This window comes from Mizuhopecten yessoensis, unplaced genomic scaffold, assembly GCF_002113885.1.
Source record: "Mizuhopecten yessoensis strain PY_sf001 unplaced genomic scaffold, ASM211388v2 scaffold9133, whole genome shotgun sequence".
NCBI lineage: Eukaryota > Metazoa > Mollusca > Bivalvia > Pectinida > Pectinidae > Mizuhopecten > Mizuhopecten yessoensis.
The window spans coordinates 751,447-763,139 of NW_018407895.1; the positions used below are offsets into that span (position 1 = coordinate 751,447).

At 36.7% G+C, this 11,693-nt stretch overlaps 1 protein-coding gene across 2 annotated transcripts in view; it reads left to right on the forward strand.

Annotated features, from left to right (window-relative positions):
• LOC110457429 (fibrillin-2-like) overlaps nt 1–11,693 on the forward strand; it is a 117,755-nt gene that overhangs the window by 34,731 nt on the left and 71,331 nt on the right. For both annotated transcript variants that reach the window (XM_021508712.1, XM_021508713.1), the window contains one exon: nt 11,378–11,506. In XM_021508712.1, coding sequence (XP_021364387.1) covers nt 11,378–11,506 — 129 coding nt within the window. The remainder of the gene's footprint in view (nt 1–11,377; nt 11,507–11,693) is intronic.

Below are 11,693 nucleotides of genomic sequence, written 5' to 3' on the forward strand. Positions count from 1 at the left end.
TGAATATTCCCAGCGTGCCTTATACAGAGATGCATGTCAATGTCCAATATATTTTGTATTTTTACACTATTTGCAGAGTTTTTGAATTCAACCTTATTTTTGCCTTTTTGACGATATTGCATACATTGTGTAGTTGCACACAGTTCAATTGTTGAATTGATATGCTAACAATCAAATAAAGCTATTGATTTAGACGATCATATATTTACCTTAATACATGCACACATATATACTTACATGGACATTACACCCAGATAGACTTACACCTACAGAACTACACAGAGGATCAATCTACACAAACATTGACGTCTGAATAAGATAACCAACGAACTGCCATTATATTAATGTGTTTTGATATATGAGTCATGCCAATATTGATTGTTTGTAAATAATGCACGGTTTTCATTGCTTGTTAAAGTTTAAAATTATATATTAAATAAATAACAATTTCCCTGATATTTGTCATTTGTGTTATCATTATTTAACCGTGTTACGAATTTCTTTTTTAACATTGCTTCTTTCCGTTATAACATTGATAACTACCGTTATTGCATCGGTATCTTCTGTTATCACATCGATAACTTCTATTGTGACATAAAAACCTTTAGATATGACATAACTTCCTGTCATTTAGTTGATAACTTCCACTATAATATTGACAACCTCCGCTACGCCATTGATAACTTCAGTTATGACATTTGTTATTGCTGCTCTGATAACTTCCGTTTTGATATCTTTAACTCTCGTTTAGACATTGTCCGCATCTGAACTCTGTTTTGATATTATAGATACCTCTGCAATATTATCGTCATGTCTTTGGATAAAAAAAACTTGCGTCAAACTTAATCAATCTTCTTTAACGACCCTCAATGCAGCTGCAAGGCGTTTGTTCCAGCGACACTTGTCTTATGAGCTCAAATGTAACGGCCCTATAGTGTTGAACTCAGTGTTACATTAGAAAAAAAGTAGTGAGATATAATTATTGTGACCGTTATTTTAGGAGACATTCAGTTCTGTTGTGATATATAGCACAGTGGACCACATAGACATAAATGAAAAACTTAAAAACCACTGCAGACTAACTTCCTCGACAGTTCCTGGGGGTGCAGGCTTACTATCCGACCATACCTTGAGACAACAGTGTAGATGATATTTAAAGAGAGTGTATGGCTTTCGATAGGTTTTCTGAAATTGAAGTTAGAAGACCACTTATTAAAAATGTCCGCGCACTTTGTATCTGTATGAGATCTCGGGATATAGCAAGTTTCTTGTTCCCCTCGACCAGGCCTATTTCTCTCGGCTTCGCACCGAGAAATAAAACTAGATGTCCTGAAATCCCGAGGCGCACACTTTAGGGGTTTCAAATTTGGTAAAACCCGAGGGCTTTGCCAAATTTGAAATTCCGATGGTGGAATTTCCCTATTCTACACCCTTAGGCATGAAAGAGTATTTTTCTCTCAAACCATGAATGCGCTTGGACTTGCTACCATTTTGAAAATATAAATTCCCCTCCCGAGCTTTTTAGACGAAAAGGGATATGTCAGCCAGATTAAGCATATCCCATATTTGAAAACAAGGTTTGTGCAGAAATATTAATCTCATCTTTCTAATGTGTACGGTAAATATATTGTAAAGGGTTTTAATTTCATCACGTCGCCTTTTCCGCATTGCGCATTTTTGCGGCATCGGATTTCTTTCCAAATTCGTGACGCCACGTCATTGTTGAGCCATTGTGACGTGACGTCACGTGCAATTGGGTGTAAGACTGTAGGGTTGATTAGCAATGTTTCTTTTCATTATTTTATTGCTGTAATAGTTTTGAATAATGTCACACGCGCCAAAAATGTGAAAGTGTTGAATTTGACAAAAAAATCATTTTTTCGGTATTTTTTTTATCGGAATGCTTAGATTTTCATAAAATCATCTCTACATAGTGACACAACCATTGTGTGAAACTTTCATTGAATTCTGCTGGCTAACTGCGAAAGGGTGGAGCCTCCTTAAGAGTCTTTCCCCGAACACTAATCTCATCTTTCTAATGTGTACGGTAAATATATTGTAAAAGGTTTTAATTTCATCACGTCGCCCTTTCCGCATTGCGCATATTTTTTTTCCAAATTCGTGATGCCACGTCATTGTTGAGCCTTGTGACGTCACGTCACGTGAAATGGGGTGTAAGATCATATACAAAATGTAATGTTAACGTCCCAGGCTAAATTCAGGGTTGACGTGACTTTGATGGATTGTTGAGGTGACGTCATTGTATTGTTGAAGTGACGTCATATAATTGTTATGAAGAAGGGAGTCCCCCCGTCTCAACCCTAGGGTGAGACAAGGAATTATTGCATACTAGACCGATATATCTGCATTTCCGGCGGTGCTGGAAAATTCTATCCGACCCACGGGTCTGGATCGATTACATGCGCAGACTGGCGGGGGAATTATAATGACCTTTCGGGGTCACGGTATTGTTCGTGACGTCATTTTATGACGTTTTGAGGTCAGACAGGGTCATTGACTTCATTAACAATTGCCTCCAGGCTTCATATGCAAATGAGAAATGTGCGGGCAGCTACAACTTTACTAGAAAAGCAGCTGTTTTTACGGGTTTTAGGTAATAAGCAAGAAATAGAACCATCCCTGATGAGGTTATTCAAACCCTCTGGATAAAATATTGAGCAAAATACCCTAGGCAAAAGCCTCGGGTCTCCTGCTGCAGCTCAATATGTTATCCCTTGGGTTTGAATAACCTTATCCATACCTCACATCAGGGATGGATTATATTAATTTCACACCGGTAAAAGTGCGGATACACCTGTACAGGGTAAGAGAAAGAAATTCCTACACCCCTTTCTTACCCTGGACAGCTTTGTCTTACACACCGGGAAATGAGATAATATTGTCGCGAAGGAACGAAGGAGGCCGAATGCATCTGTTACATGTTACTTAACCGAGTTTGAGGAAGTTGTGCTAAAATAGTACCATAGTCGGCTATAAGGAAGTCACACTCTGTAACTCTATGAACAAAAGAAATAACTACATGTCACGTGGTTTGGTCATTACATCATTTTATTCTTGGTTATATAGCTTTTCGTTGAAAATAACATTTTGAAATGTTTTAAATCAATGGTCAACTACGATTGTTGTATTATGTCAGTGTCGTTTCATTGATGTTTTTACATATTCTACACATTAGTTATTAGGTTATTTTGCTTTAGAGCTATGATCACATATTCTACACATTAGTTATTAGAGATAACGTTTAGATCTATGATCACATATTTTACACATTAGTTAATAGAGATAAAGTTTAGATCTATGATCACATATTTTACACATTAGTTATTAGAGATAACGTTTAGATCTATGATCCCATATTCTACACATTAGTTATAAGAGATAACGTTTAGATCTATGGTCACATATTCTACACATTAGTTATTAGAAATAACATTGATGTTTTTACATATTCTACACATTAGTTATTAGAGATAACGTTTAGATCTATGATCACTTATTCTACACATTAGTTAATAGAGATAACGTTTAGATCTATGATCACATATTTTACACATTAGTTATTAGAGATAACGTTTATATCTATTATCACATATTCTACACATTAGTTATTAGAGATAACGGTAATATTTATGATCACATATTCTACACATTAGTTATTAGAGATAACGTTAAGATCTATGATCACATATTCTACACATTAGTTAATAGAGATAACGTTTAGATCTATGATCACATATTCTACACATTAGTTATTAGAGATAACGTTTAGATCTATGATCACATATTCTACACATTAGTTATTAGAGATAACGTTTAGATCTATGATCACATATTCTACACATTAGTTATTAGAGATAACGTTTAGATCTATGATCACATATTCTACACATTAGTTATTAGAGATAACGTTTAGATCTATGATCACATATTCTACACATTAGTTATTAGAGATAACGTTTAGATCTATGATCACATATTCTACACATTAGTTATTAGAGATAACGTTTAGATCTATGATCACATATTCTACACATTAGTTATTAGAGATAACGTTTAGATCTATGATCACATATTCTACACATTAGTTATTAGAGATAACGTTTAGATCTATGATCACATATTCTACACATTAGTTATTAGAGATAACGTTTAGATCTATGATCACATATTCTACACATTAGTTATTAGAGATAACGTTTAGATCTATGATCACATATTCTACACATTAGTTATTAGAGATAACGTTAAGATCTATGATCACATATTCTACACATTAGTTATTAGAGATAACGTTAAGATCTATGATCACATATTCTACACATTAGTTATTAGAGATAACGTTAAGATCTATGATCACATATTCTACACATTAGTTATTAGAGATAACGTTAAGATCTATGATCACATATTCTACACATTAGTTATTAGAGATAACGTTAAGATCTATGATCACATATTCTACACATTAGTTATTAGAGATAACGTTAAGATCTATGATCACATATTCTACACATTAGTTATTAGAGATAACGTTAATATCTATGATCACATATTCTACACATTAGTTATTAGAGATAACGTTAAGATCTATGATCACAAATTCTACACATTAGCTATTAGAGATAACGTTTAGATCTATGATCACATATTCTACACATTAGTTATTAGAGATTACGTAAAGATCTATGATCACATATTCTACACATTAGTTATTAGAAATAACATTTAGATCTACGATCACATATTCTACACATTAGTTATAAGAGATAACGTTAAGATCTATGATCACATATTCTACACATTAGTTATTAGAGATAACGTTTAGATCTATGATCACATATTCTACACATTAGTTATTAGAGATAACGTTTAGATCTATGATCACATATTCTACAAATTAGTTATTAGAGATAACGTCTAGATCTATGATCCCATATTCTACACATTAGTTATAAGAGATACGTTAATATCTATGATCACATATTCTACACATTAGTTATCAGAGATTACGTTAAGATCTATGATCACATATTCTACACATTAGTTATTAGAGATACGTTAAGATCTATGATTGCATATTCTACACATTAGTTATTAGAGATTACGTTTAGATCTATGATCACATATTCTACACATTAGTTATCAGAGATTACGTTAAGATCTATGATCACATATTATACACATTAGTTATTAGAGATAACGTTTAGAGCTATGATCACATATTCTACACCTTAGTTATTAGAAATAACGTTTAGATCTATTAGAGATAACGTTTAGATCTATGATCACTTATTCTAGTCGTTTACTATGATCACATATTATACACATTAGTTATTAGAGATAACGTTTAGATCTATGATCACATATTCTACAAATTAGTTATTAGAGATACGTTAATATCTATGATCACATATTCTACACATTAGTTATTAGAAATAACGTTTAGATCTATGATCACTAATTAACTACGGTTACTGTTTACTGAGTATTAAACCAGGTAACTTCGAACACAAATATGAATAGAAATCTAAAATTACATTTTTAGTAAGTAAAGTAAATTTCTTGTCGAAAATGTAATAAAACATATATGTAATGTTTTACAGTAAATATAAAATAGCACTTTTGAGATTTTCGCACTAAACTGAACAATCGGAGACCCGGATTTATTGTGAAAAGTTAGTGTGCTATGGAAATCATCTAAGTGGACGTTGTGATTGTGATTGTTAATGCGATCTGTTAATCCCGATGTGCTAAACAACTGAGAGGCAGTCGTTTACATTGAATTAGTGATTCTTAAAATATGGTGTTTCTCCTCCTTTTGATGTTCTCTGAGACGTGCTCCGAACATCCTCACCTCTTCTCCTATGTATGAGTGTTGACAATTCTTGGACGGAGTTTTGTAAACAACTCTTTCTTTCTACTTCAATCTTGTCTATTGCGTGCCCAAGTACTCGTTTGAGTGTTCAGGACGGCCTCGTAGGGGTGCTGACATTCCTTCCAGTTGTTGAGTGTGACCTAGCCTTTGCATGCGATTGAAATTAACCTCTTTTCTTTTTTGTGCTACTTTGTTTTTTTCTGATTTTCCTTTTATTACAATTTACCAAAACCCCTTGGACACATATTGTCACCATTGGTAGGACTAACACTGCACCGTTTAAAAATCTAAAACATTTGGTTTCTGACTGAGAAAAAGACGTCATTTTAACTCTATCTATGTAGTGTCCCTGTTCACCGACAAACCAGTACAAAGAGCCATCAGTGTCACCAGAAAGACTGACAAAACATTCAGTAAGACAGATGATCTATCAGTGTCATCAGAGAGACTGACAAAACATTCAGTAAGGGAGATGATCCATCAGTGTCACCAGAAAGACCGACAAAACATTCAGTAAGGGAGAGGATCCATCAGTGTCACCAGAGAGATTGACAAAACATTCAGTAAGGGAGGTGATCCATCAGTGTCATCAGAGAGACAGACAAAACATTCAGTAAGGGAGAGGATCCATCAGTGTCACCAGAGAGATTGACAAAACATTCAGTAAGGGAGGTGATCCATCAGTGTCATCAGAGAGAATGACAAAACATTCAGAAAGAAAGATGATCCATCAATGTCATAAGAGAGACTTACAAAACATTCAGTAAGAGAGATTATCCATCAGTGTCATCAGAGAGAATGACAAAACATTCAGTAAGACAGATGATTCATCAGTGTCACCAGAGAGACTGTCAAAACATTCAGTAAGACAGATGATCCATCAGTGTCACGAGACTGACAAAACATTCAGTAAGAGAGATTATCCATCAGTGTCATCAGAGAGAATGACAAAACATTCAGTAAGAGAGATTATCCATCAGTGTCATCAGAGAGACTGTCACAACATTCAGCAAGAGAGATGATCTATCAGTGTCAACAGAGAATCCGCCAAAACATTCAGTAAGACAGATGATCTATCAGTGTCACAAGAGAGACTGACAAAACCTTCAGTAAGAGAGATGATCTATTAGTGTCATCAGAGAGACTGACAAGACATTCAGTAAGGGAGATGATCCGTCAGTGTCATCAGAGAGACTGACAAGACATTCAGTAAGGGAGATGATCCACCAGTGTCATCAGAGAGACTGACAAGACATTCAGTAAGGGAGATGATCCAACAGTGTCATCAGAGAGACTGACATAACATTCAGTAAGGGAGATGATCCATCAGCGTCATCAGAGAGACTGACAAAACGTTCAGGAAGGGAGATGATCCATCAGTGTCACCAGAGAGACTGTCAAAACATTCAGTAAGACAGATGATCTATCAGTGTCACCAGAGAGACTAACAAAACATTCAGTAAGACAGATGATCCATCAGTGTCACCAGAGAGATTGACAAAACATTCAGTAAGGGAGGTGATCCATCAGTGTCATCAGAGAGAATGACAAAACATTCAGTAAGAGAGATTATCCATCAGTGTCATCAGAGAGACTGACAAAACATTCAGTAAGAAAGATGATCCATCAATGTCATCAGAGAGACTTACAAAACATTCAGTAAGAGAGATGACCTATCAGTGTCACCAGAGAGACTGACAAAACATTCAGTAAGAGAGATGATCTATCAGTGTCATCAGAGAGACTGACAAAACATTCAGTAAGAGAGATGATCCATCAATGTCATCAGAGAGACTTACAAAACATTCAGTAAGAGAGATGACCTATCAGTGTCACCAGAGAGACTGACAAAACATTCAGTAAGGGAGATGATCCATCAGTGTCACAAGAGAATCCGCCAAAACATTCAATAAGAGAGATGATCCATCAGTGTCATCAGAGAGACTGACAAAACATTCAGTAAGACAGATGATCTATCAGTGTCACAAGAGAGACTGACAAAACCTTCAGTAAGAGAGATGATCTATTAGTGTCATCAGAGAGACTGACAAAACATTCAGTAAGAGAGATGATCTATCAGTGTCATCAGAGAGACTGACAAAACATTCAGTAGAGAGATGATCCATCAGTGTCACCAGAGAGACTTACAAAACATTCAGTAAGAGAGATGATCTATCAGTGTCATCAGAGAGACTGACAAAATATTCAGTAAGGGAGATGATCCATCAGTGTCACCAGAGAGACTGACAAAACATTCAGTAAGAGAGATGATATATCAGTGTCATCAGAGAGACTGACGAAACATTCAGTAAGAGAGATGATCTATCAGTGTCATCAGAGAGACTCACAAAACATTCAGTAGAGAGATGATCCATCAGTGTCACCAGAGAGACTTACAAAACATTCAGTAAGAGAGATGATCTATCAGTGTCAACAGAGAATCCGCCAAAACATTCAGTAAGAGAGATGATCTATCAGTGTCAACAGAGAGACTGACAAAACATTCAGTAAGAGAGATGATCTATCAGTGTCAACAGAGAGACTGACAAAACATTCGGTAAGAGAAATGATCTATCAGTGTCACCAAAGAGACTGACAAAACATTCAGAAAGAGAGATGATCTATCAGTGTCACCAGAGAGACTGACAAAACATTCAGTAAGAGAGATGATCCATCAGTGTCACCAGAGAGACTGCAAAAACATTCAGTAAGACAGATGATCCATCAGTGTCACCAGAGAGACTTACAAAACATTCAGTAAGACAGATGATCCATCAGTGTCACCAGAGAGACTGCAAAAACATTCAGTAAGACAGATGATCCATCAGTGTCAGCAGAGAGACTGACAAAACATTCAGTAAGAGATATGATCCATCAGTGTCATAAGAGAGACTGACAAAACATTCAGTAAGACAGATGATCTATCAGTGTCATCAGAGAATCCGCCGAAATATTCAGTAAGAGAAATGATCCATCAGTGTCACCAGAGAGACTGCCAAAACATTCAGTAAGACAGATGATCCATCAGTGTCACCAGAGAGACTGACAAAACATTCAGTAAGACAGATGATCCATCAGTGTCACCAGAGAGACTTACAAAACATTCAGTAAGACAGATGATCCATCAATGTCAACAGAGAGACTGACAAAACATTCAGTAAGACAGATGATCTATCAGCGTCACCAGAGAGACTGACAAATCATTCAGTAAGGGAGATGATCCATCAGGGTCACCAGAGAGACTGACAAAACATTCAGTAAGACAGATGATCCATCAGTGTCACCAGAAAGACCGACAAAACATTCAGTAAGACAGATGATCCATCAGTGTCAACAGAAAGACTGACATATCATTCAGTAAGAGAGATGATCTATCAGTGTCACCAGAGAATCCGCCAAAACATTCAGTAAGACAGATGATCTATCAGCGTCACCAGAAAGACTGACAAATCATTCAGTAAGGGAGATGATCCATCAGGGTCACCAGAGAGACTGACAAATCATTCAGTAAGACAGATGATCCATCAGTGTCACCAGAGAGACTGACAAAACATTCAGTAAGACAGATGATCCATCAGTGTCACCAGAGAGACTAACAAAACATTCAGTAAGACAGATGATCCATCAGTGTCACCAGAGAATCCGCCAAAACATTCAGTAAGACAGATGATTCATCAGTGTCACCAGAGAGACTGACAAAACATTCAGTAAGACAGATGATCTATCAGTGGAAAACATCCTGGAGTTGCTAACATTTGAAATGATAACAACATACTTCGTGTCAGCTGTATCAACACAAGTACGGAACCTCTATTGGGGGTCCCGTATCCACAATAATCCCGAATCTGGTCCTCGAACACCTACAGCAGACAGTGATAACACTGGCACCACGCATGTATTGCAGTCCCATACTTTTGAAACGAAAAGTAGGTGAAATTCTGTTTAAATGGGATCAGCACAGGGCTTAATGGATCATCTAAACCAAAGGGACAATTTTGTTACGCTGTTTCGGGTCGATGGGTGCCCAGGGCGACACCAACAACGAAACGAAAAAGAAGGAAATTGAGAAAATATTGAGCCCGATTTTTTAATGAGGGCAGCCGATCAATGTTTGTTAATTCAATGTTTGTAAATTCAATGCCTTTCTTGGACCCCTAATTGTCTGACGAGAAAACGGAACCATCAACTCATAAGTACCGGAAACCTATAAACAATAGGAGGCGGTCCTACATTAATAGTACATAAACGGTCATCATACCGTAGTGGGAACCCGACTGGTTAATAAACAAAGGGACAAACGATAAAACAAAACATACAAATATACACAAAAAGAAAAGATATATAAACCAACCTAAATACAAGGGCTGAGTCCTCCTCACCACGTGCAAGGGATCTCTGAGGTCTTTACCCCGGTAATGAGGAAACACCATGACAGCACCCCATGAGACCATTGCCAACATGCCGACAGGTTATTGTGTACCCAAAAGACAAGCCCGACGTTCCTGAAAAAGAACCAGGAGTGGTACTGTATAGTGTACAAGAATTGTATGCAAGCAATATAGGAGAAACTGGGAGGACATTTTGAACACGTCTCAAAGAACATCAAAAGGGTGCAGAAAGAAACATGCACAAAACCTCATCAACCTGTAAAACGAATCGGCATTAACGGAACAAGCTAAACATGCAATCCCTTTGTCTATTTACACATTGCAAAAATAGTTGGAAAGGCACACCATGAGACAACTTGACAGACAAAAAAGGCAGAACCTAGGGGCGCCACCTAAGTAATGTAGAGAAGGTGTAGATCTACATTTATGTAGTAACTTTATCAACACAGTGAATGAAGTCATCGAACGATTAAACAATTTTTTTTTTATTTTAATTAAAAACCACGCTTACCCAGTCAAAGCTTTAGCAGAGGCAGGTCGGTATAAAAAAAATTCCTCGTATAGTGTTTGTGTGCAAGGAAAAATAGGATTTATGCATATTTTCATTTAACCTGGGATGACCCATCATGCCACAACGGAACTTATTGCCAATTGATTAGCTGAGCCCTGTACATGAGGTAGTTTAATTAAGTGAGACCGATAATCAGACAGCGATGTTTATTCATGATATACGTACTGGTGTGTTATTACGACGACAGGGAGAGAAATTTTATAAAAACATATTTAAAAATTCTGTTTTCACTTCCGTCTGCAACTGTAAACATATCGTAATTATATTGGATTATTGATAAAGCTGCTGTTAAAACTAAAAGCACACGACTGTAGAGTACGGTACGACCAGTCTCCACGATCAGCATTGGACTGGTAAGGTGGAGGTTACAGATGTATGCATACTTGTTTGTGATTGAATAAAACTGCGAACGGGAAACACATCTCGGAAATCAGTATAATGTTCGAGTGAATTGTTGCACTAACATTGTACGTATATTCTTCCTGTTGGGTAATCAAACGGAAGTGACATGTATGTTTACAGATGTGAATGAGTGTGACGACGACAGTCTGAACAAGTGCCCCGGGGAGTGTGAAAACACAGAGGGGTCATACAGATGCAACTGTAGCATACCCGGGTACATGGACAGCTGGGACGGGCGCTCGTGTTACGGTACGTCACGTGATACAGTACAGTAGCTCCTTGGGTAGTTATTATAGGTCACTCAGTACACTTGCTGTAGGTCATTCGGTACAGTATCTTAGATCATTCGATTAATAACACATACAAAAGGTCATTCAGTACAGAGACCGGAGTCATTTGAAACTGTTACAGAGATCATAATTGATTCCCCCCCCCC